Genomic DNA, 26,463 nt, shown 5'->3' on the forward strand with positions numbered 1-26,463 from the left:
TGAACTTTCATTGGTCTTTTTTGGAAGGAGCTTTTGGCAAAATAAGGAATTGAAATAATAGCAAATAAATTGGTTGCTGGGTATATTAACAGTGTGCTTTTTATGTACGATTTCACTTAATCTTCACTGTAATTCTGAGGGGTAGATATCATTATCCCATTTTACAGATGAGGAAACTGAGGTACTTAAGTAACTTGCCTACGGTTACATAGCCAGCACATGATACAACCAGGATTTCAGTTTATGCAGTTGTCTCACCTCCCTGCTGCACCAGACCCTTCTAGTTTGTTACAGTGAAATGAGTAGAACATAGTGAGAGAATGTTATTGGGTGCCATTGAGTCGATTTCGACCCATAGCGACCCCATGTGATAGAGTAGAACTGCCCTATAGGGTTTTCTAGGCTGTGATCTTTATGAGAGGAGATCACCAGGTCTTTCTGCCACAGAGCCACTGGGTGGGTTCAAACCACCTATCTTTCAGTTAGCAGCTGATTGTTTAACCATTGTGCCTCTTCAAAATTGAGGAATTTGGAGGGAATAACGTCTCCTGCCTTAAAGTAAGGGTTAGGCTGAGACAGATGGCAAGGAGTCTAGGGAGCTCGTGGTTGAGGTTACCCTTCAGGTGAATCTGTGGGTTGAGACAGCAAGTTTAGACCCACCATAAATCAGCCTCACTCAGCGTCAGTCCCTTGTCTGATCCTTGATACTGATCTCATCCTTGGCATTGTACAAAGGAGTCACCATCAGGGAAGGGAGAGGCCGGAGCACAGGCTACAGAGTTTAGATTTGAGCAGGGACAACAACCACCTGCAGCTGTGTGGGGTACCTTATAATCTCATTTGCCCACAGAATTCTGAACACTATTTAACTTGATCCATCTTGCTCACAGTATCTTGCTGCTTCACACAGTGGCAGGGAACAGATCTCGCATTTAAATGATAAGTAAGATTCAGAGAGAGAGAGAGAGAGAGAGAGAGAGAGAGAGAGAGAGAGATCCTACACAGGTACCTGGCCTCAAGATTTCAAGATTTTAACTGCAAACCTTTAACTTTAAGGCTTAGAATGGTGTTCAGAAGATTAAGGTTGATTTGAAGTCTAAGACTTCAGTAAGCCAAATTTAATTCACTGCGTGGGGTTGGGGGGCACTTACTTGGGGGCTTATTCTCAGCAAAATAGAGGCAAATTTCCAAAGAATTGATAAAACATTGGGCACAGAGTTACTTAAAAACACATTAAATGTCTGATTATTTCAGGTAGTAGGCTCCATTATGGTTGAGTAGTGGAAGGAATCAGACCCATCCCATGTATTACTTCATTTAATTATTACAACCCCCCTGCAAGGCCAGTATGATCCCCCATTTCATAGATGGGGAAACTGCAGCTCAGAGAGGATAAATAACTTACCCAAGGTCAGTGGCTACTCTGTGCAGGGCAGGGGCTGGAGCCTAGGTCCGTCTGCTCTACTGAACGCTGCATCAGACAGTATTTGGCTCTCTTGAGGCCTTGGCTTTTAAAGATAGTTTATCAGAATTTTTCTAAAAAGTTGAGCTCAATGTAGAATTCACTGTCTATGCTTCCTCAGTGGTTGTCAAGCTTAAACATACATCAGAATCACCTGAAGGGCTCCTGAGACCATGGAGAGCTGGGCTCCAGCCTCAGAGCTTCTGATTCAGTAGATGTGGCATGGGGCCGAGAATGGGCATTTCCAACAAGCTCCCGGGTGGTGCTGATGGTGTGTGGCTGTGAAACACACTTTGAGAACCCCTGCTGTAGAGTGAGCAGCACGGTGAAGTAATACTGTTTTATACTAAGAGTCAGAAATCCTGCACCTGCCAATTACCGTGAACAGGTCTTGCAGCCTCTGTGAGCATGTTTCCTTGTTGATAAACTGTGCACCAGCCCTGCTTCCTCCTTCCCTTGCTGGGTGGATGTAAGGACTGAGACCCTGGATAGGAAAGCTGACTCTGTGTATGCACACGTGTGGTGTTAGCCCCTGGCTCTGTTCATTGTGGGGTATGATAAACATGGGCAAATGAGGAGTTTTTCTGTTTAGAGGAAGAGAAGGGGACTTAGATCAAAATCACTGTTTTTTTTTTTTTTTTTTCTGCTTGTGAAATGTTCTTCAGCTTCTTTAAAATCCTTAAAGAAAAGAACCTGAAGGATTCATCTCCTGAAATAAGCTCATCAAAACCAAAAAACCAAACCCATTGCCGTTGAGTCAGTTCTGGCTCATAGCAATCCTATAGGACGGAGTAGAGCTGCCCCTTAGGGTTTCCAAGGAGCAGCTGGTGGATTCAAACTGCAGACCTTTTGGTTAGCAGCTGAGCTCTTAACCACTGCACCCGCAGGGCCCTAAGCTCATCAAAGAGAGAGGGAAAGCCTTAAGTCGGTCTTAATGTTGATGTCCTCCTGTGAGGTTACATAGGCCCTGGTGTCAGCATTAAAATTCACATCATTTGTGCACCACTGGAGACCAACTGAGTTGCTGTGGGAGTTTTTAGCAATTTTTCTGGTCCTTGGGCAGTTTCTAACATTTGTGATTCCCAAACTCATTAAAACAAACAAACAAACAAAAAAAAAACCCACTGCCATCGAATTGATTCTGACTCATAGCAACCCTGTAGGACAGAGTAGAACTGCCTCATAGGGTTTCCAAGGCTGTAAATCTTTACAGAAGCAGACTGCCACATCCTTCTCCCGAGGAGAGGCTGGTGGGTTCAAACAGACAACCTTTTGATTAGCAGCCAAGCACTTAACAACTACATCACCAGGGCTCCTGAACTCCTATAAAACATGCCATTAATTTCATCAACAAAAAGGTCATTTTTATAGCACTACATATTTTTTGGTGGATGGTATGACTATCTAGAATCCAATCTCCTTTGATAACAAGAAATACCAATTATATACTACTAGGCTTATTTGGTTTACCTGTGTTTTATGGACTGTGCAAAGGCATTTGACTCTGTGGATCATAACAAATTATGGATAACATTGCAAAGAATGAGAATTCCATAACACTTAATTGTGCTCATGTGGAACATGTACATAGAACAAGAGGCAGATGTTTGAACAGAACAAGGGGATACTGAGTGGTTTAAAATCAGAAAAGGTGTGCATCATGGTTGTATCCTTTCACCATACTTATTCAATCTGTATGCTGAGCAAATAATCCGAGAAGTTGGTCTATATGAAGAAGAACGCAGCTTCAGGATTAGAGGAATACTCATTAACATCCTGGGATATGCAGATGACGCAACCTTGCTTGCTGAAAGTGAAGAGAACTTGAAGCACTTACTGATGAAGATCAAAGACTACAGCCTTCAGTATGGATTACACCTCAATGTAAAGAAAACAGAAATCCTCACAACTGGACCAGTAAGTAACATCATGATAAACAGAGAAAATATTGAAGATGTCAAGGATTTCATTTTACTTGGATCCACAATCAACACCCATGGAAGCAGTAGTCAAGAAATCAAATGACATATTGTGTTGGGCATATCTGCTGCAAAAGACCTCTTTAAAGTGTTGACAGGCAAAGATGCTACTTTGAGGACTAAGGTATGCCTGACAGAAGCCATGGTATTTTCAATCACCTCATATGCACGCAGAAGCTGGGCAATGAATAAGGAAGAACAAAGAAAGAATTGATGCTTTTGAATTTTGGTGTTGGCGAAGAACATTGAATATACCATGGACTGCCGGAAGAAAGAACAGGTCTGCCTTGGAATAGGTACAGCCAGAGTGTTCCTTGGAAGCAAGGATGGCAAGACTTTGTCTCACATACTTTGGACATGTTATCAGGAGGGACCAGTCCCTGGAGAAGGACATCATGCTTGATAAGATAGAAGGTCAGTGAAAAAGAGGAAGATCCTCAATGAGATGAACTGACACAGTGGCTGCAACAATTGTGAGCATGGCGCAGGACTGGGCGGTGTTTCGTTCTGTTGTACATAGGGTCACTGTGAGTTGGAACTGACTCAGTGGCACCTAACAACAACAACAGGCTTACCTGACAAATTAAATGAAGAGGTAACTTTCTTTTTTTTTAACTGTAGCTGTTACCTCCCTCCCTTCCCTGTGTTTTCTAAGATAATATCTTTGAAAAGTGACCCAGCAAAACCTGAATGCAGAAGAGCCAGCTAAATTACAAAAATTGTTTTCACATCTGCCAATATGTGCCATCCTTTGTTTTGGAGAAAGCTAGGTTACCTATTAAAAACAGTTTAGGCACAGTAATTGAATGATGGCCCAAAAGATGCAAAGTTACCTTGCTTCAGCCCCCACATACCAAAGCTCTGTAAGAAGGTTCCCTGGATATCATCCCCTCAATGGCACCGATGTCAGACAAGGGCTCAGCCTGCCACATAATCTCATCTCCATCTACCCTTGGTTTTAAAGACCCAGTAGTCCCAGTAGTTGAATTCTTAAAAATGCATCTACTTTGATTTCCAAGCACCCCCTCCTCCATTTTATGAATCAAAACCCTAGCTGTGGGTTGCACAACATGATGAATGTAATCAATGTCACAGAATTATACATGTAAAAATTATTGAATTGGCAAATGTTTTGTTATATTTTTACCACAATTAAAAATAAACTTGGCTGTGTCCTGTGGAGCAGTATCTCTGTGGCCAATGATCCCGCCATGTCTTTAGTGAGGCTCTCTGGCTAGTTGTGGATTTCAGTGGCGCCTCTGCAGAGACATTGGGGGGCTGGGGGGAGGGATGGCTCTTCTTTTTTTCTTTTTTTTTTTGCAATTGTGGTAAAATATATTTAAAACAAAAAAATTCACATTTTAACCATTTTTAAATGTATAAATTAATTACATTCACCATGTTGTGCAGCTGTTACCACTATTTCCAGAAGTTTTTCATCACCCTGAACAGAAACTCAGAATGAGGGCTGTTTTTAAAAACTTTCTGGCAGCACATGTGAATGATCTGGTCAAAGCTCTCAGTGCCTAAACCAGATGAGAACCCAGTGGGAAGACATGCCCTAGAACGTTCACAGTAGTTCTCGCTTAGTGTTGGAATCCTCCATCATTTTAGTTTTCCTTTCGCTGATCTGTATTTTCTAAATGGTCATTGTGAAAAAAAGAAGCATGGGCATTTTTGTTTTCCTTAAAAAAAAAAAAAAGTGAACATTGTTGCCTTCCTTCTTAATTTCTCTTCGATGAGAAACATCATTAACAGAATTGTTGTCTTTAAGCCAACATTATGAAGGAGGGACTTACTCAGACACACTACCATACGGCCCCAAGATGGGTCCTTTCTTATTTAGAATAGATTGTGGTCTCAGAAGCATAAACTCCTTGAAAAGAAACTTTTAATGAAGATTAATTTTCATATTCACCTACCAACATGAAGAACCCACCTGTTTTACAGTAATAGCAATTAAAATGTCATTTAAACTCAGCAGCTATTACCATGGCAACTCTGTATTCAGATTGTTTTTCCATCCCTTCCAGTTTGGGCAGGGAGATGTGTGCCTTTTTTAAACTGATAGAATTTTTCCTTGCACTCCCTTTATCTGTAGTTTCTCAAGGTTGTTTTAGAAGACCAAACAATGCTGCTAGTCATAAAGTTGACTTGTTCTGGTCTTAGCAGGTTGCCTGATCCAGTAAGACTGAAAGGATTTAGAGATTTTAGCACGGGGAGAGCCAGATGTGAGGTCTGCCCTCTAGTCTTCCAGTTGCCTTCCCATCAGCTGATCATTCTACCTCTGGAACAGGTAGCTGCTGCTCCTGGGCCCTGGTGAAAGGCCTGCCTGACTGTCAGGGAGTTCCCCCAATCAGGGAGCAGCCATTGGTGGGCTAATGAGCAGGCAGTAGCCTAATGTTGAGCATCGGGCAAGTCCAGCTTACTGAGTCGCAGAGGTTCATATCTGGCAGGTCACGGGGACAACCAATGAAGTTGGTCACATACTGCATTTTGGGAGAGCTCTTTCCAAATCTAGACTCCTAATTTCACTGATGTTGAATACATTTGCTGTGTTTCAAGGGAGGGATGTAATAATGATTAAATGCTGGACTTAAGTGGCCCATGAGCAAAATGATTGAGGTTGTCAAGCCTCAAAATAAGGCTGGAAGTGAACATAAAATGGGCTTGACACAAACAGGGCAGTGTTCTGATAAGCAGAGCCATGCAGAATTGCACAGAGAAAACTGAGATTGGGGGTTAAAGAGGAATTTTCAGATACTGACATTACGGTAAACAAAGAAGCAAGGGAAATTCAGAATTTCTTTCTGCAAAGTCTTGAACCTTGTTTGTACTGGAAGATAGTTTTCTACAACAAGCAGAGGGTTGGACTCAATGAATTCTCTGTCCCTCCTATGCCAGGATACACAGGACTAAAAAGACAGCAGAGAACAACGCATGGGGCAATTTCTTTAGGAGGACAGGAGGAAGGCATTGCTTATTGGATCAGGGGCTTCAGATTTCACTGTTTCTTTTAAACCTGAAGTAGAGAAATTTAATTTGAGAACAGAAATCCTCTTTTCCATGCCCTGAATCTAAATTTCTCTTCTCTTGGTTTATAGCACTTCATAAATAACCCATAGCCAAGATAACGCTGCGACTTTTTTTCCTCAGCATTGCAATCCTGTAGCGTCAGAACAAAGACTCTGTGTGTGTGTGTGAGGAAATAGCTTGAGATATTTGTTTATTGGAAGGGAGAAAACTGAGATTAAAAATTGCAGTTAGCAGAGAAGAAGGTCTCTTCCTTTCCTACCGGCATTGCTTTGTGCTTGTGAGGGAGCCAGAGCCTACGAGGAACCTTCGGGAGGGAGGCCCGGAGCTTGTCTGCCTCTGTGGAAGATGCTGAACCAGTGAATGAAGAGGGCACGCTGGGGAGGGGGCTGGGAGGGGTGGCCTCATCCCTAGGAGGTGAATGTGCAGCCGGGAACTTGGAGCTTTCACTTAAACATAAGGAATGATTTTTTCTCATAAACAGTAAGTGCCATTTCAGTAATTAGCTCTGCACATGGCTGAGGCAGCGGCTGCTGCTGTTCTCTGCTTCTCTTGCTCTCTCATTTTGGTTACAAAAGAAATTACTGATGAGATGGTGGCTGTGGAGTGTGTGTGTGTGTGTGTGTGCGTGCGTGTGTTCAGCTTTCGGGGGATGGGTACTCTTCCAGTGTCAGCATGTGTGTGGTGTCTGCAGTCTGCCTTGACAAGCGGGAGAGAGGTGATTATGCCGTGTGGAAAATGGAAGTCCTCCGGCGACATAAATGCTTCAAAGAGGCGATTAGCTCGAATGTATTGTAACGTCCGTGTCCTCAAAGTAGCTAATTATCTTTACGTAAAGATGTTCCGTCGTTTAGAAAGATGCAGTTGTGTGGAATTTGTAGTGTTTTTAGCAACTGGCAGCTGCCCACAGAATTGTGTATCTGTTTATTTCAAGCACAAATTTAGATACTTTGCCCATCTCAATTTTCGTTAGTATTTTTAAAGTTACGCTGTCCACATTGGCATAGGAATTTTTTTTTTTAACTCTTGCTGATCTAGGGCTCTTACAATTTAACTATAGATTCTTTAGCATGTAGAAAATAGGACTCAAAGGTAAATTATTCCATGTACATCAATTTGACATTGAAAGCCTCCATCACACATTATAAGACTTAGGCTTGATATAGAATGATACTAATGCTGGCTTGATTTTGTTTGTTTTGGAGTGAAAGCAGGGTTCATAAGTGGTGTCTTCTGATCCATCACTAGTTAAAGATAAAAGGAAAACTGTATTCATCTTGTTTCTTCTCTATATTTCTACCCATCATCCCTACAAAAGAGCTGTTCTGATCTGTGGCTATTGTTAGGCATAATTCTTAATTTTGTTTGGTTTCATAGAAAAAATGTTTTAGTTTTTGTTCAGGTCTTCTACTACTTCTACTTACTTTCCTGACCTACCCACCTCCCCCACCCCCCAAAAAAAAGTCTACACAGGTGACTCCTTTGCACCTGAAATTTTTGCACCTGAAGAACTGGGCTTCAATTCAGGAAATCATGGCTGTTTTTTTCTGGAGACGTGTTATGTGTTGAAATACGTATGTGAGAAACGTTGGAGCACCTGGGCCAAAACGGCAATTGTTTGAGTGCAGAGATTGTGAGCCCCGTAAATAAGCGGCTCAGGTGGTTGATGTCATGCAGTACTGAGCTGGTTTCCCTGAGCCAACAGTCTGGCTTCTGAATAGGTTTCCTTGTTTCCCAATATTAACTTAAGATTTAAATTTTTCCAAGAGCAGTATTAACAAGGCTGAACATGGAGGCCAGTTGCCTGGATTGGCAGATGGCACACCCTTCCTGACCTGGGAAAGGTGATAATTAAATTACAATGTCTATACAGAACAGACCATTACATGCTCAGCAATACACATGACAGTTCCTAGAGTTGAGTCATAATACGATTATCTGAGAAACAACATTTGTATTACCATGCATTTTGGGTATTATGCCATCAGTCAGAGGTTGGAACATAAAAACGGATTAAATGCAGACTGGATGAGTGTTTTGTAACTTCTTGGTGACCTTCTTCCTTTCTTTCCCACCCTCTTTAATTGGCCCTAAGGAGCCCTGTTGGCGCAGTAGTTAAGCACTCAGCTGCTAATCAGAAGGTCAGCCATCTGAACCTATCAGCCGCTCCATGGGAAAAAGATGTAGCAGTCTGCTCCGTAAAGATTAAAAATACCGAAAACCCATTGCCCTCGAGTGATTCCAACTGATAGTGACCCTATAGGACAGAGTAGAACTGCCCCATAGGGTTTCCAAAGAGCAGCCGGTGGATTTGATCTACTGACCTTTTTGTTAGCAGCCAAGCTGTTAACCACTACGCCATCAGGGCTACCTGTAAAGATTACAGTCTTGGAAACCCTATGAGGCAGTTCTCCTCTGTCCTATAGGGTCGCTGTGGGTTTGGTTTGGTTTTGGTATCCTTGTGATTTGTTTGCTTGCTTGCTTATTTGTTTGGGTAGTGGTAGGGTTTTTCCTAGTCTTATCAACATTGCTGTAATATATTCTCTATTACTCTTCTCTACTGGAGCTTTCACAATACAGACATTTTAATAAAAATGAAACTTTTGCTGCCATGATTTCTACAGATTTATAAACAACTGTTTTATCTCATTTAAGTCCCATGGCAAGCCTGTTAATGATGAGGAGACCAAGGCTTAGATGGAGCCAAGGTTTTGGGAACATGTGAGGCTTGCGGTATGATAACACATTGTTTGTGGCAAGATGGCTCCAAGCTACTCTGGGTCTTTACCTCTTTAAATATGTAACAAGGCCACCTCTTTTGTGCAGAAACAAATTAAATTCCCTTAGAAAGTATAAGTGAGCATCATTTTTTCATTCAACAGATATTTATTGAGCACCTACTGTGTACACTGGTGGCATCTAAATTAGATCATGAGCTCTCTGGTAATAAGACCAGTGTTCCAGTTATCGTTGAATTCCCAAGGTCGGTAAAGGGCTCAGGACAGAACAAGTGGTTAAATGTTTATGGAAAGAAAATCATGGAGAGAAAACATTTGGCCCCCCGTCTGAGCTTTCTGGCATCCACTCCCCTCCAGGCTAAGAGCCCCAAAATGCGATACATGATGTATGGGCTCCTGCCCCCCAGTGTATACTACAGCTATGAGTCTAGACTTCTTATCAGGTTCCCTGATTGGCCCTGTATCCCCCAATATGTGCATGTTATTGGATGCAGGTTTAAATAAGAGGCCTCAAAGCTAGTACTTAAGGACCGCTTCAGGCCAGACTGCCCATGTTGCAGTCCTGCCTCTGCCTTTTAATGGACTCGTAATGATGGGCAAGTTATTTAGTCCCTGTGCCTCAGTTTGCTCATCTGTCAAATGTGGATAATCGTAGTACTAATCTATTGCATTGTTGGGAGGATTAATGAGTTGCTAGCATGTAAAGGACATTGGTCCTGGCACATGTAGATGTTAGCATTCGATATAGATATTCTACTGAAGTAATAAAGTTTATAAATTGTAAAGCATACCCAATGTAGAAATTTAAAAAGAATGGCATAGAAATAGAAAGCCTACTATTTTATCCCACACCCAAAGGTTTGTGGATACCACTGGCCTGGGGCACCACAGCCCTGGGAAAGCCAAATAAATTATTGGTCCACCTTCCCTGTACTCCCCTCTCTGCCTATCACACACCTAACCCCTGGGATTTACCAGATTCAAGATCCCTACATCGCTGTATTTTTGTACCCAGGTTATTCTGTTGTGTCTTGGCTCCCTTCATTTGAAAATTTGAATTCTAGCCCTCTTCTTTTGAAAATAAGAAAGAGGCCAAGGTTCTTGTGATTGAATAGGGTCAGGTCCTGGATGAAGGCAGTGGGAGGCTGTTGTGCTGGGGTGGGAGAAGGGAAGGCAGGAGAGCTGTGTGGAGGTAACTGAGCCTGAGTTCTCACCACCTACAGGAAGCTCTCCTGGCGTGGCTGCCTCGCCAGCCAGAGCCTTCCAGGAGGACAGCCCCTCGCAAATGCTGGGAATACTCCAGGGCCCGCAGTGCTTGGGGTTCCCGACTGCCCTGGCAGTTGTCTGGAGTGTTCTTTCTGGTCCCTGGGCAGTCAAGGTAGCAAGACATTGGGGTGAGGAGGGCGTACGTATAAAGCCATGGGAACAAAGGAGGGATCTAGGTTACACCTGCATCCGGACCTGGCCCCAGATTCTGTTACTTCCTTTTTAATAAATCATCTTGCGGCTCTGAAGGGAACTTGTCCTTAAAGTTTTTGCAGTAAGAATATAATCTAAAGACCTACCTCCTTAATCATCATTCTAACCATAGTTAACTGAGCATTTATCTGCGTTAGGCACTGTGCCAGATGCCTTACCCATGTTTATAACTTCTTCAACACTGCCAACCACCTCAGGAAAGAAGGTATGACTGTGAGCACCATTTTACAAGTGAGATGACACAACCTGGATTCAAACCCAGGTCCTGCCCATGCACTCCGTGCTCTTCACATTAGACTACATGGCCTCCTTTCCAAGCCTGCCTGCGTCTTGGAGCTGTTGAGAACAAAGTAAACCTGAGGTCATATTTATGAAAGAACTTTGTGAGGCCTAATGCCATATAAATAAGATGTTATTGCAACATCATATAGTCCAGTCTGCAGTAAGAAGAGCTAGTAGTATCGAGCATTAACTATACACCAGAGGCTTTACATGCATGCTCTTGTGTAGTTCTCACAGCCACCTGCAAGGTAGGTCATTTTACATGTAACCAGGAAACGGAGTCAGGAAGGTTAAGTACCTTGCAGAGATGCATAGCATTCCACCAGTGCATAGCTCATAGACGGTGGAATGGGACTTGTACTCAAGTCTGCTCACCTCCAGAGCTCTGGCCTTAACCTCTCCCGTATGCTACCACTTCCCTGAAGTTTGAGGGACCTCAGAGACCTACTAGAGACGAGGCGCTAAGGTAAAAGGATTTTCCCTAAATCATAAAACTAGCTGGTAGTAGACCCTCCTGGTTGGTTTAGTTTCGTGTATTTTACAAAACAAAAAACCATGCCATCTACTAAATACTAGTTTGTGGTGGAAGAGCTTATGTAAATGTATTCACCCAGCAAACACTGATGGATACCTCCTGCTGGCCAGGCCGTGTGGGAGGTGCTGTGGCCACAGAGGAAACAAGCCTGGCCATGGTCTCTGTCCTGCCAGCTGCACAGTCTATGAGAGATGCAGACTCATACACAGGCAGGCACAGCACAGGTTTGAGGGCGTCGGGTGAGAGGGCTTGGGTGATGCGGGAACACATGGGGGGTACCCAGCTTATCTTGGGGAGCAACAGGTAGGGGTTCCGGGAAAGGAGAGAGGAGCAGCTTTGCAGAACACGATGTTAAGGGCAAAGAGGCCACTGAACACGAGGAGCTGAAACGTTCAGCGGGTTACACTGGTATGTCAGGACAGGGTGAGGACTGTTGAGGGGTTTGGGTCTTAGAGCAGATGTGCCTTCTAGAATGAGCACAAGCAAAGGTGGATGGACCGGAGACCAAGGAGGCTGGTAGGGAGCTGTTCACAGGGTGTCAAGTAAGAGATGATAGTGGCATGAAGCACAGCGCATTTCCTGTGAGTTGGGGGTCATTGCCCCAATTTATCTTCCTAGTGGTGTCAGCTGTGGGATGCAGTTCAGACAGAGTATTGACAAGAAGGGACTTTCAATTGTAGCCATTGCTTCCACTCTCTGAGATTAACTAAAAATCCTACAGATCACCAGAACAAACCCTCATTCTCTCTACTTTAGGACTTTCATGAAAGCAGTTTGTTGAAACATTTTATTTCAGTATCTATATAAGAAGCAATTGTTTTCTCTCAGCAGCTGCATCATTTCTACTTGACAGTGAGCTGATGACCCAGTGAGCACACCACGTATACTAACACCGTGTATGTGATTTCAAATATCTCTGCCCAGTAGGGCTGGGTGAAAACTAAGGCAGATTGGTGAGGGAGATGGCTGTTAGAACTGTGCTTTGCATGCAGATTATCTTTGCTCCCTCCCTCACTCCCTTTTTGGCTGACACAGATGCCCCATAAGGTACCCACATGGCTAAGTTCTATGTGTACAGCACCCTTCACCCCATCAGACTGCGGGGCAGGGGTGGGGGTGTTTGGCACATGTTCTGTACTTGATCCAAGAGGGAGAGTCCCATGAGAGTTGTCATGGATCGTATACCACCAAGTGGACTTCACATGTAATATCTTCAACTCATCAGGGAAGATCGCTGGCTGCTGCAATCTTGGCCATGCCCAAGAAAGAAACTGGGCAAAAGTCAAGAGTTGTTATTTTAACTTAGAAAGAAATGGCATCTCCTCAGCTCTGGGAGTAGGGCGGTGGGGGGCAATGGTGGGTCAGTGGTAGAATTCTTCCCTTCAGTGTGGGACACCCGGGTTTGATTCCCAGCCAATGCACTTCATACACAGGTACCACCCTTCTGTCACTGGAGACTTGTGTGTTGCTATGATGATGAACAGATTTGAGCGGAGCTTCCCGGACTAAGACAGACTAGGAAGAAGGGCCTGGAAATCTACTTCCAAAAGTCAGCCAGTAAAAACCCTATGGATCACAACAATCAAATCCACAACCAATCATGGAGATAGCACAGGACTGGCAGCATTTTGTTCCATTGTGCATGGGGTCACCATGAGTCGGGGCCAACTTGACAGCAACTAACAACAACAACTCACCTCTGGAGCCCCAGAAAGATGGACAGGGTCTCAGGGAGTCCCACTCTGGGAACGGTAGGACTTCAGTATTTGCATGGGTGGATTAACTCTTAGTCCATTTGAAAATTAACTGAAACAACAGTTTTGCAGAGTGTCACATATTCCATGAAAACTGGTATCTAGAGATACAAGAATTGTTCCCACTATATGACCTCTAGTATACCCAATGTAGGTTCCTTTTCACCCTCCAACACCCTTATTAGCACAGTCTTCTCACCACTAAATGTCGGGCTTTTGTTTTCCACCTCTTTTTTTCTACAAATACGTTTAGGGTGAAGAAGCTGAAGGAGACCTTTGCATTTATTCAGCAGTTAGACAAAAACATGAGCAACCTTCGCACCTGGTTGGCTCGGATTGAGTCTGAGCTTTCTAAGCCTGTTGTTTATGACGTCTGTGATGATCAAGAAATCCAGAAGAGGCTTGCTGAACAGCAGGTGGGAAATCAGAAACGAGCAGTCATGAGAGTAGAAGTGTCTACGGCATCTGCTCACACGAACCTTCCCCTTTCCTGGCTGTGTGTTTTAGCATGTTCGCATCTCATAATACTGCTTTGCCTTTTCCGGAGGAGACTGATCACTTACCCATGTTCTTGTATGTGTGAGGCATACATCTCTGGGTACCCCACCACTGCTCACAATGCAGACCTTAATCTTGATGGTAAATAAGGTTGTATTGTTTTGCTTTTTTAACCTTCATCTTTTTTATATTTTGTTAATATAGTTTTGGAAGGTGATAAATTGGGGAAAAATCCTTTTTCTCACCAAGAGGAGCCCTGGTGGCAAGTAGTTAAAGTGCTGAACTCACCAGCCGCTCCATGGGAGAAAGATGTGGCAGTCTGCTTCTGTAAAGATTTCAGCCTTAGAACTCTACGGGGCAGTTCTACTCTGTCCTAGAGCATCACTGTGTCGGAATTGACTTGACTGATGACAGTGGGTCTGGTTTTAGTTTTCTCCAAAAAAACAAACCAAGGAAGGCCTTCATGGGCCTGTATTCTGTGTGTCTATTAAAGCTTCAAAAAAAAAATTAAATCACCAAAATGTGTAGTAAAGAACACACTCAGACCGATAACTTAGGTAGCCTTTCCTACAATGCTCTGTACATTTGTCGTCACTTACACACCCTTCGAGCCAATACTGGAATTTCCAGTTTGGAAATCATTGAGTTCCGCCAATGTTCGTCATTGCACTAACCTGGCAGGTGCTGTGGTAAAACTAGGTTATCAGATCCACTTTCCTGCCCTCCATGTTCTCATGCTCACGTGCCTTATTCTGATCTGCAGTGCCCAAGTTTGTCTTTTTAAAAAGTAAGTTTATCTTAATCCTTCAGCAACTTTCCTTCACCTCTATTTTTCTCAGATCTGTGGGCAGATTCTGTTTTGACCATATAAGCGATATGTTGTCATCAGGTTCTCAGACACATATCTTTTCTTCACATTAAACCTGTACCACCACATTCATCTGCATCAAAGCATTAGTGTTTCCCATTTGTCAGCGACTTGGGAGAATTCACCCAGACATCACAGCTGCTTAGAGACAGAACTGGGGACAGAACCTTTGTCACCAAATTTGCTGCCAGAGGCTACCCCTTAATCATAAATTCTCTTGAGTTCAGGTCATTCTTTTTAATGGTATTAAGTGACCCTTCATGGTACCATACAATATTGTTAAGTATTTGATACTGCTCTTAATAGGTCTGTTTTCAGATCTATACTATTACAATTACTGTTTCAATGCTACCTATTCTCTGGTTTTGAAACTAGTATGATTTAGTAATGCTACTAATTAAATATACTGATTTTTCTGTCTAGTCTTAGAAATTTAAATGTGTCTTTTACTGAGGTAATCTAAATTTTGTCTCTGCTTTGTGAAGAAATGCATATTGCTGTAAGTATCATGGAATTTTAATGCACATTGTAGGCATTGCAATGCCCATCTCAGTGAAGTTATGGCTTTATTTAACAAGTTTGATCCTGTAGGGTGAATTTCAATTTCTTGAGCCAGCCCTTAATAGACAAAATCTTGCAAACAACCATTTACCCTGAATGGTGAGTTTTTTCAGGTCAAGACAATGGAAGCTGACAATATTTTTCCTCTTAAAGAGTGGTTGGCTAAATTTGGCAGGGACTAATAATGGTTTGTTACTTTTGTCAACATGAAGTATGATAAAATACCATTAAAGTTCAGGAAATTTATTCCCAAAAGCATACAATTTGGAGCAACTACCATCCTTTTGACCTTGTCCGTGCTGAAATGATACATAATTTCAGTCTGGCTAAGTTGGAGGTTCCCTCTTCATAGAATTCAGAACCGCCATCATGGAATTCACATCCCTTGGTTACCAAAAAAAAAAAAAACAGTATGGACTTGATGTTTAGTACTACCATTGCTGTAAAGAAGTTAGATGTTGTGTTCATTTTCTGTTGCTGTTGTAACAAATTACCACAAATTTAGCAGCTAAAACAACACAAATGTATTATCTTATGGTTCTGGAAGTTGGAAGTCTGACATGGGTCTCGCTGGCTAAAATCAGGATGTCAACAGAGCTGCATTCCTTTTTAGAGGCTGTAGGGGAGAATCTATTTCCTTGCCTTTTCTAGTTTGTAGAGTCAGCCCACATTCCTTGGCTTGTGTCCTCTTTCACCATCTTCAAGTCCAGCAACGGTATATCTCCCTATACCTTTCTTCTGCAGTCAACATCTTCCTCTGACTGACTTTTCTTCTGCATCCCTCTTCCACTTTTAAGGACCCCTGTGATTACATTACGGAGCCTGGTGGCACAGTAGTTAAGGGCTTGGCTGCTAACCACAAGATTGGTGGTTCGAACCCACCAGCCACTTCACAGGATAAAGATGTGGCAGTCTGCTTCTGTAAAAGATTACAGCCTTGGAAATGGGAAACTCTATCGAGCAGTTCTTCTCTGTCCTGTAGCATGGCCATGAGTTAGAATCAACTTAATGGCAACAGGTTTTTGGTTAGTGATTACACTGGGTCTGCCTGGATAATCCAGGATAATCTCCCTATTTTAAGGTTAGCTGATTACTCATACTATCACCCTTTTCCATCGAGTTGATTCCAACTCATAGGAAACTTAATTCCCCTTTGCCATGTAAAGTAACATATCCATAGGTTCCAAGGATTAGGATGTGGACATTTTTAGAGAACTATTATTCTGCCTACCCTAGATGACCTGAGGAAACTTTTAGTACTTTTGTTAAAAGGAATAAATTACAGTGTGTTTATTATACAAAACCCAGGTATTAACTATTCCATCCCAAATGCTGAAAACAGAAATGTCACACAAAAGAAGAGTTATCTGTCGGTCATTTACAAAAAAAACAAAAACAAAAAACTTTACCTATCCCTAATCTAAATATACTATTTTTTTTTTATGCTTTAAATGAATGTTTACAGTTCAAGTTAGTTTCTCATACAAAAATTTATACACACATTGTTATGTGACCCCAGTTGCTCTCCCTATAATGTGACAGCACACTCCTCCTTCCCACCTCGGATTTCCCAAGTCCATTTAACCAGCTCCTGTCCCTTTTTATCTTCTCATTAAATATGCTAAATTATATTTGATTGCTAACAAAAATAAGGCCTGAAAGCTTAGGATCACGTAGTACTACCTTCTGCAGTAGAATTCAGCCCCCAGATGTGCTTAATAGCCATAATGTCCCTGGATCCTCATTGGCTTGTCCGTGAGGGCCCAGTAGGGGAGGGATTAGGCTAAGGAACAACCTTATAAGAGTCGTTTTTGTTTCTCTTACTTTTATGTAGCCCTCTTTTTTTTTTTTTAAGTAATAAAGTTATATTTTTATTCATATGGAATGTATTGTTTTCAAAACTCAGAAAGTGGTATCAACCTTTGTGACACTTAAATTATGAACCGTGTTCATTCAGTCTTCAGCATCTCTCTTCTAGTTTTCATTGGGTTCCTAGTTCCCTGTGGAATGCCACAAGGTGGCTTAGGGGTGTTGTTAGTTATACCCCCTCCATTCCATTCTGTAATTACCAACAGCCCCCTCTCCAGTAGGCCACCTCAGCTTCATTCCAAACCCTTTGAATCCCCCCTCAGTACCAACCCAACCCCCTATCCCACCAATCCAACTTGCTTGCCATCCCATCTGCTTCCCATGGAGATGCTGTGGAGCCACCAGTGGTGGTTCTGTTTGTGTGATTTCCTGCCCTCTTAGTCTGATTTTCTCCTTTTCCCCATTTATCTTATTTTTCTTGTTCCTTTTTATTCTCATTCTTCTTGCTTCATTCTCTTCTCCAGTTTCATGTCTCCCCCATCGCCTCTCGCTGCCACTCCCTTCCTCCTTAGCTGTTTCCCAGCTTCAGCGCTCTTGCTCTGCTTCCCCTGCTCAGGGGCAGAAAAACAAAGCAAGGGCTGTTTCTGGGACCCTTGGCGAAAGCCTTTTACATTGCTTGCATTGATCTGTTGTTTCTTAAATCTCGTTCTTCTGTGGATTTGAACAATTATTCTGTGAAAACTAATTATTATGCAAACTCATGTCTTAACAGGTTCTAGTGGTGGTATGTTAGTTTGCACAGTGTTATTTGTCTAGCTCGTAAATGTTTTACTTTTTAAAATATGATCTCTAACTTTATATTTTGCAAGGTAAGTAGTTCATATTAAACATCAGTAAGACATTCTACTCTGTGGTGTTTTAGAAACACATTTTGGAAATATTTGAAAATGTTTGAACTTTCTTTTAACCAAGATGATGATGTTGGTCTTTTAGAAGGTACTGTAGAACTCATTTTTTGACTGCCATTCATCCCTTTTCTTTCGCCATTTTAGTCAATGTAAGCTGAATAAATAATGTAGAGTAACTGCAAAGAGTCTGTTAAAATGCGTGACATCCAGGCATATCCATAGGCTAGAATTGCTCAGTGCTTTTCAACCAGGTTCTTCCCACCTGGACCCAGACGAGGCCATGGGCAGGCGCCATTTTTCCGTTACAGTGGTCAGTGTTACTCACTGAGCGCCAGTGCTAGGACTCCTTGTTTATTATTTTAATAAACTTATTAATACCAGTAAATTTTAGAAAAGCCTGTGACCATTCTGTGAACCTGTAAGAATTCTTTTTAAACCCGAATTTCAAAGCTAGTCATCTATTGTCTCCAGGAAAACTTCTACCATTGCAGCATCTCAAGCATGCATCCTGAACTGTAGAGCTTGAAAAAACCACCGGGTCACAGCTCTCTTCACAGGTACATGGTGACAAACTGGAAAATACATTGTCTCCTGAGTATAACTGTGTGGCCCTCACTTCTCGTCAGTTAGGATCTGATCTGTGTTAAGAACTGCCTGATTTAAAATTCAGATCAAGCATTAGCATTTCATCCTCTTATATCCACCTGAACACAAAATGATCCAGATCACACATTTTATCAGAAGAAAAGTAAGAAAATGTTAGTCCTTTCTAGTAACACAACAGTTATCTCCAAAATCATTTATATATCTAGGTGGCCTGAAAGAAACTGTATGCTGCCTTTCTGTAGACTATGGCCAAAACAACAAACCAAACCCACTGCCATCGAGTCAATTCCAACTCACAGCAACCCTATAAGACACAGTAGAACTGTCCCATAGGGTTTCCAGGAAGCAGCTGGTGGATTCAAAGTGCCGACCTTTTGGTTAGCAGCCAAGTTCTTAACCACTGTGCCCCCAGGGCTCCAGGTACTGTATAAAATAATCCTTCCTGTAAATTGAATTTTGTTGAATCCAGAGAACTTTATTGAGTATAAGTAATAGTGGCTTATTTTAAGTATTGCAGATTTTCAAAAATTGCTATATTATCAAAAATTAAAATAGAATTTTAAGTTTACCTTTGCTATTTCAGTGTCGTGTAGGTACTAAGGTTAAAAGTGTGGTCTGAGGTCACTTATCACAGAATTTGGGTATCAGAGAAAGACTAATTCATCCAGAATGGCAATGTGGACTTCTCATCTCCCCTTCCCCTCACCCATGGTGTGTTGAAGAAATATTCTTTGGGTGATAACTGAACACACCTTGTTTAGTCTTAAACATGTTTTCCAGTTTTCCTCGGATCACATGTTTTCTCTTCATGAACATGATTTTTCCAAGATCGGGAAACTGCATCACTGTCACCATCATAGGATAAGACTCTAGAGACCCACCCACCCCCGAGCCACAGCCTTGGCTGGGCCCCTTCATTTGACCCCCAAGGATGGGCTCATGGGGAGACTGTGGACACGTGTGCAACTGAATGCATGATCTGCTGTATGTGTGAAGACAAAATAAAGCTCTTAGATTCAAGAGTTCTGTGACCTATAAAAGGTCAAGAGCCTCTGTTGTTAAAGTTTAGGTCCTGCTGAAGAGACTTCAATTGATTTTCCACAGAAGACCTTCCTGAAACCAAGTCTAACTTGGAGGATCTGGGGCCAGGGGCTATGGAGTAGATCTCATGCATGCCCAAAGTTTGGGGGGCTGTAAGCTCTCAAGGGGTCATTAATGCCACCCGTCAGTGCATAGAGGATACCCACTGCCATTCCCTCCTCCCCCGCAACACACACACAGTGCAACAGAGCCCAGTTGTTACCGGTTTGGGGGCTTTTGTCTCAGCTACTACAGCACAAGAGTTGTGCAAAGATAAGAGGGACTTGGTCTGTGCCGCTAGTTCCAAGATGGAAATGCACCAAGTACTGTACCCCATGGGCTGGAGGGCAGGAGGGAGAGGGATGACAAAAGTGGGGACCTTTGATGCCAACTCTCCCACCACCACCTCACAGTTTATCTTAACTCTATTGTAATCTCAGGACCTGCAGCGAGATATTGAACAACACAGTGCGGGAGTGGAGTCAGTGTTTAACATCTGTGATGTCCTGTTGCACGACTCTGATGCCTGTGCAAACGAGACCGAGTGTGATTCAATACAGCAGACCACGAGGAGCCTAGACAGACGCTGGAGGAACATTTGTGCCATGTCAATGGAGCGGCGAATGAAGTAAGAACCCAGATGCCCCTGAACGTCTTAAGTATGTTCAGCAAGATTTCCCTGCTGAACTAAATAAAAGTAGCTGTGTTCTGTTCACTTCATTTGGAAATGGGCCAGGTATTGGCAGAGAGGCTCAGTAGGTGTGGCCAGGGCTTGTTAAACGAATAATTCAAGAAAAATATAATCAGGGTAATAATGTCTTTGTGTCTCAGGGTATAACTGTGGGCTGGCGACTTTACCTTTGTTTACCCAGCTATAAAGTAATTGTCTCCTGAAGCAGGAGCTCTGAGAGTACTCGAGAAACGTATACTGACCAAGAAGCAATGTCCCTGGTTATTTCCTGGAAGGGGTATCAGGATCTCTCCCCCTGAACAGTGCACATGCCAGTGGGGGATGGGGATGGGACCCATCAAGGGACAGAGGGAAGATCAAAACCACATGGTTGAAATGCATGGTGTATATTAAGTTGCTTTCCTTCCTTCAGAATTGAAGAGACGTGGCGCCTGTGGCAGAAGTTTTTAGATGATTATTCCCGCTTTGAGGACTGGCTTAAGTCAGCAGAGAGGACGGCAGCCTACCCAAATTCCTCAGAGGTGTTGTACACAAATGCCAAAGAAGAGCTGAAGAGGTTTGAGGTAAAAACCTTCTCCGCCCAGTGCTCTTGCTAACTCTTTGCAGCAGTGCAAAGGCTCAGGAGCTATAAATGACTCCTGCTGACTGGCTAGCTTCCACCACCGCTGCCGTCGGCTGCGTGCTACGCAACCAGCCATCAGCTGCTATGCAATGAACTTGAAGGCCGGTTCTTTTTTTTTAGTTTATCTTTTCTTTTTATTTTTTATTGTGGTAAAATATATATAACAGAACATTTGCCAATTCAACAATTTTTACATGTCTAATTTGGTGACATTGATAATGTTTATCATGTTGTGCAACCATCACCACTGTCCTTTTCTAAATGATTCCATCACCGTTAGCATAAACCCAGTACACCTAAGTGCTGACTTCCCCTTCCTCCCCGCTCCTGCCACTGGTAATCACTAATAAGCTTTGGTTTCTATACATTTGCCTATTTCATGTAAGTGAGATCATACAGTATTTATCCCTTTGTGACTGACTTATTTTACTGAGCGCATTTTCAACGTTCACTCATGTTGTAGCCTGTATCTGTATCAGGATTTTATCTCTTTATAGAGAGCCTGTTCTTCTAACTAGCCTCAGACGATCTGGTGAAGTAAGCTCTTTGTTGCCATTTCAGTTTGGGGCTTAACCACTCGAGGCAGGTCATTCGGGGTCAGGAGGGGGTGTCTGGCCCTCTCTTCTTGCTCTGGCATTCCCCCTATTGTATTCTGGGAGCCTAGCAGAGTATAGTGCCTGGCACGTACTAGCACGCACGTTTTGGAGAATGAATGGATGTCTGGTGGAAGGGAAGTGTCAAGGATGGGCACTAATACTGGTAGGTTGATAGGGAGATAGGTTAGGGGTTCAAGGGATTGAGAGAGTTCCCACGTATTGGACACTTATTTTCATCCTGGAGTAGAAGATGAGGTGATTTGATTTGCTGAGAGAAGAAGTAGGAGGAGGTGGCCCAAGAAAGTAGCGAGGGTTTGAGATAGGTGCTGTGAGAGATCGGGAACAGCTGACCGGGGACCTGTTCCCTCTGTGCCACAGGCCTTTCAGCGGCAGATCCATGAGCGGCTCACCCAGCTGGAGCTCATCAACAAGCAGTACCGGCGGCTGGCCCGCGAGAACCGCACAGACACGGCCAGCAAACTGAAGCAGATGGTCCACGAGGGCAACCAGCGCTGGGACAACCTGCAGAAACGGGTCACGGCCGTGCTGCGGAGACTCAGAGTGAGCTCCTCCCCACCACCTGGGCTGACTGTAGATGTTCAGAGGGAAGTGATATGTGATACCAAGGCTGTACACAAAGCAGTGGGTAGAAGATTTCATTCAAGGCCTACTGTTGCTGTTGTTAGGTGCCATCGAGTTTGTTCCAACTCATAGCGACCCCATGCACAACAGAACAAAACACTGCCTGGTCCTGCACCATCCTCACAATCATCGCTATGCTTGAGCCCACTGTTGCAGCCTCTATGTGAGTCCATCTCATTGAGGGTCTTCCTCTTTTTTGCTGACCCTCTACTTTACCAAGCATGATGTCGTTTTCCAGGGACTGGTCCCTCCTGATACCATGTCCAGTGTGAGACGTAAGGCCTAAGCTATCTTGATATTTTCTCAAGATAGCCTTCCCTTTTGTTTAAGCCCAGAGCTGCCTGCATTAATTTTTTCTAAATAAGTATTTGCGTTTGGGGCTTTTTAGGCAGAGCCTATTTCTGGGATTTGTTTATCAAAACAAATCCCTGTTTAAAGCTTCTGGAACCCCTGGTAGTGTGCACATTAGCACACAGACTGCTCACAGACTCTGGGGAGCTGTCTTCCTGGTCTGGAGAAGGTGCCTTTTGAGCCTTCAGAAAGAGTCTTGCTTGCTTCACCCATCTGTTTTTGTATGTCCCGTTGCCTCTTGCATTGTGAGGAAGGTGGACAAAGCGCATACAGCCCCCTCTGTATTGTAGCGACTGGGGACAGTGATTACCCTCTGAACTTCAGAGCACACTTGACTAACCTCAAAGGTTGGGTTTGGTTTCTGAATGTAAATATTCACCTTAGCCTTCTGTAATTCAGAAGACGCGGTATGCCAACCTTTTGTAGTCCAGGTATAAACTGACAGGACCAGTGCGGTTAGGAGCTGCAGGAATTTATTTTAATCCCTGCCTCTGTTCTCAGCACAGAATGTTCTTAAAGCTGAGACAGGAAGATGAGAACCTGGGTTTTTTATTATTTTTTTTAACCCTCTCAGGAACAAATTGCCTAGCTTTTCTAATAATCCAGACAACCCCCTTGCCTTAATTTCTTTATTCTCCTGCTTGACTGTTGCCATCCTAAACCCTCCCTTGGCACAGAATGTTGCATTTGTCTAAGAATCACTGCCCATCTATGAGGTGGTAACATGAGAGGCATCTTAAGTGGAGGTGATCAACCTTCTCCTGGGGTCTTCCTTCTCTGAGGAAACACACCCAGAATTACATCAGTGGAGGCAAGTGTGGCACTAGGCCAAGCTCAACCCTGAAGTCAGTGTTTTTCCATCTTGAAGCTACTATATCCTTCTGTCCAGCAAAAGCTTCTGCAAAAGACTAATGTGTAAAAACAGACAAAGGTGCCTGGCTTGAACCCTGAAGGAGTCCTCAAAGGAGAGATTCAAAAACTAGTACTGTGCTCCAGTATTTAAACAAACAAAAAATCATCTATATGAGACCAAACAGTCAACATTTACCCTAAAGCAAAGATGAGAAGGCAAGGGGGGAGGGGCAGGGAAGCTAGATTAATGGAAACAGAACAACCAGAATGGAAATAACAAGAATGCTGACACAATGTGGAAAATGTAAGCAATGTCACTGAATGATATGTATTTAAATTGCTAAATGGGAACCAATTTGCTGTGTAAACTTTCACCGAAAGCATGATAAAAATTTTTTTTAATGTTTTATTCCTTAAAAAAAAAAAAAAAATCACTGATTTAGACTAGAGAATTACAGTATTTCTGATGCCATACATACCTTAGAGATCATCTAGTCACTCTCCCTCTGTTGCTGGTAAAGAAGCTGAGGCTCAGAGAATTTAAGGGGCTTGTTCAGTAGCACTCAGTCAGGATCAGAACCCAGGTGCCTGATCCTGCTCTGACCCCTGGATGCAGCATTTTGCAGGTGTCCGCAGACAGGTTTCTCTCCCAGTATTCTGGGCACCCTCTCCTTTCAGCCTTGAGTGACCTTGCTGTCTACCTGAACTCTCATTCCACAGTTAAAACATACGTGTGATTTCTTTTTCTGTCCCTTTCACAGCATTTCACCAACCAGAGGGAGGAATTTGAGGGGACCCGGGAGAGCATTCTGGTGTGGCTTACCGAGATGGACCTGCAGCTGACCAACGTGGAGCACTTCTCTGAGAGCGATGCTGATGACAAGATGCGCCAGCTGAACGTAAGGGCTGCTACCTCGACTCCTCTCCTTTGCAGAGGAGAACTGGCGACGTACAAATTTCACCTGATACCCCGAGAGCGCATTCCAGGATTGTTAAACCAGCCAGGCTGTGTCCCAACTGTGTACTGCTGGGTTCTCATGAGCAAGGATACAGTTCCTCATGGTCAAGAAATCATTGTCACGAGTTCCCTTTTTCTGTTTGTCATTTATAATCAACCAGCCGGAGAATGCACTCTAGGCTCCAAAGAGAACTTTATAAGATGCTGTTTCTCTGACACTTGGGTGTAACAGGAGGAAAATCTGTATCAACAGTGGGGCCAAGAACAGATATCTTCTGCACTCCCATTGTGACAAATATCCATATTACAGTGAAAACCAGTAATCAGTTTCTGTTGAGTCAGCTCTGACTCCTGGCGACCCCATGTGTGTCAGAGTAGAACTGTGCTCCATAGGGTTTTCAATGGCTGATTTTTCAGAAGTAGATTGCCAGGCGTTTCTTTGGAGGTGCCTCTGGGTAGACTCGAACCTCCAACCTTTTGGTTAGCAGCCGAGCATATTAACCATTTGCACCACCCAGGAACCATAATCTCACTATAATTCTCTCCTTGGTCAGATTTTAGAAGAAGCTGAGAAATGGAAATCTTCCTTTCCAGAACAGTAGTATATATGGCACCGATGAATGTTACATTGCGTCTGCAGAAGTGAATGCCCATTGGTGGCTTATCATAGGAAATTTTCTGTTTCCACCAATCATTGATAAGACACAGTCTCTTCCTCAAACCCAGTAACTATAAATGTCCATCTTCATTAAGCTTTAAGAAATATTTTAAATGGAAAAGCCAATGCCCAGACTGAAGAGGAAAAAATATGCGTACAAATGTTTTAAATTGTTAAATTTTCATTGTCATTTAGTTAAAAATTGATAAAGCTGGAGTACTAGGTAAAGGAACAAAGCAATAATGGCATTTTGATGCTTATGCACCACAGGGGGCATAAGAAACAAACTATTGCCCCCTTTCCCGGGGAAATTTCTTTTTTTGGAGACTTTTCTTTTTCATATTTTAAATAGGGTTTCCAACAGGAAATTACATTAAATACCAACAAGATCGACCAGCTGATAGTTTTTGGGGAGCAGCTAATTCAAAAGAGCGAGCCCCTAGATGCTGTGCTAATTGAAGATGAGTTGGAGGAGCTGCACCGGTACTGTCAGGAGGTGTTCGGCAGGGTCTCCCGATTCCACCAGCGGCTGACCTCCCACGCTCCGGTAAGGGGGATGCCGCCCACTGGGGGCTTTTGAGCTGCTCAGTGTTTATATTTGACTGAGTTTTTAAAGCTTTGGGAAAACTTATCTGGTGATGGCTGACTATGATTTATTTTATGTTAGAAAACCTATACTGAAAATTTTTACGTCCACTCTTTTGAATATAGAGCCACAGGTATCCCCACCGCAATTACGTACAAGTTCCCATTACCCAGTGGCAAGGATGACACTTCTAAAAGTTCTTGGCTTCTGTTACCTGTGTTCAATGTACTCTTCAGGACAGGGTTTTTCTGGCATGCGTCAGCACCCCTCGATCAGCTGGTAACTGTTCTAGTTTTGCTTAACTTGGGCATGTGTTTGCCTTTTCCTATATCTCAGTGTCTGGGCATGTTTAATATGCGTGCCTTTCTGGTACTTTGTTCTCACCTTTGAAATGCCAGAAGCACTGCTTTTGAAAGCAACTCTGATCTTTCCCTTGATGAAGGGACTTTTTGGGAAGTTCAGGTGGAGTTAAGGACACTATTCAAAGTTCACTGCCTTTGTGTGCCAAAAGCTTTATTTAATGATGACCATTGACCAAAAGCACTGGCAACATTTTCTTTTGGGTGTGTGTGTGTGTCCGTGTCCCCAGCTGGTCAGCTTCAAATGTAGTTATTTCTTCATCAGAAAGAGCCTCAGAAATTACCCTCTAATTCACTCATTTTTAAATGTAGCTGTTTACAGAGGCATTACAGCACAGGGTGAATACAGGCACTGAACAATAAGATCGGGGGGTATGAAAGAACTGGGTACATGTGGTCCTTGAAGGTGTGAATCTTATCCAGAACACTCTAATGTCCTTTTTGTGTGTGTTTTCTGATTCTTGGTTCCTACCATTCACCATCTATGGAACTTTGGCCTCCATTCTCTTATCTTCTAGATCAACTCTTTCAACTTAGATTATCAAATTTCAGGTTT

The 26,463-nt window shown here is 43.0% G+C and overlaps 1 protein-coding gene across 1 annotated transcript in view; it reads left to right on the forward strand.

Moving 5' to 3' along the window:
* SYNE2 (spectrin repeat containing nuclear envelope protein 2) overlaps positions 1-26,463 on the forward strand; it is a 325,154-nt gene that overhangs the window by 287,284 nt on the left and 11,407 nt on the right. The window contains exons 99-104 of the mRNA XM_004370941.1: positions 13,516-13,678; positions 20,033-20,220; positions 20,696-20,846; positions 21,880-22,062; positions 24,108-24,245; positions 25,315-25,509. Of these exons, the coding sequence (XP_004370998.1) occupies positions 13,516-13,678; positions 20,033-20,220; positions 20,696-20,846; positions 21,880-22,062; positions 24,108-24,245; positions 25,315-25,509 (1,018 nt within the window). The remainder of the gene's footprint in view (positions 1-13,515; positions 13,679-20,032; positions 20,221-20,695; positions 20,847-21,879; positions 22,063-24,107; positions 24,246-25,314; positions 25,510-26,463) is intronic.

Source organism: Trichechus manatus, unplaced genomic scaffold, assembly GCF_000243295.1.
Source record: "Trichechus manatus latirostris isolate Lorelei unplaced genomic scaffold, TriManLat1.0 scaffold00010, whole genome shotgun sequence".
NCBI lineage: Eukaryota > Metazoa > Chordata > Mammalia > Sirenia > Trichechidae > Trichechus > Trichechus manatus.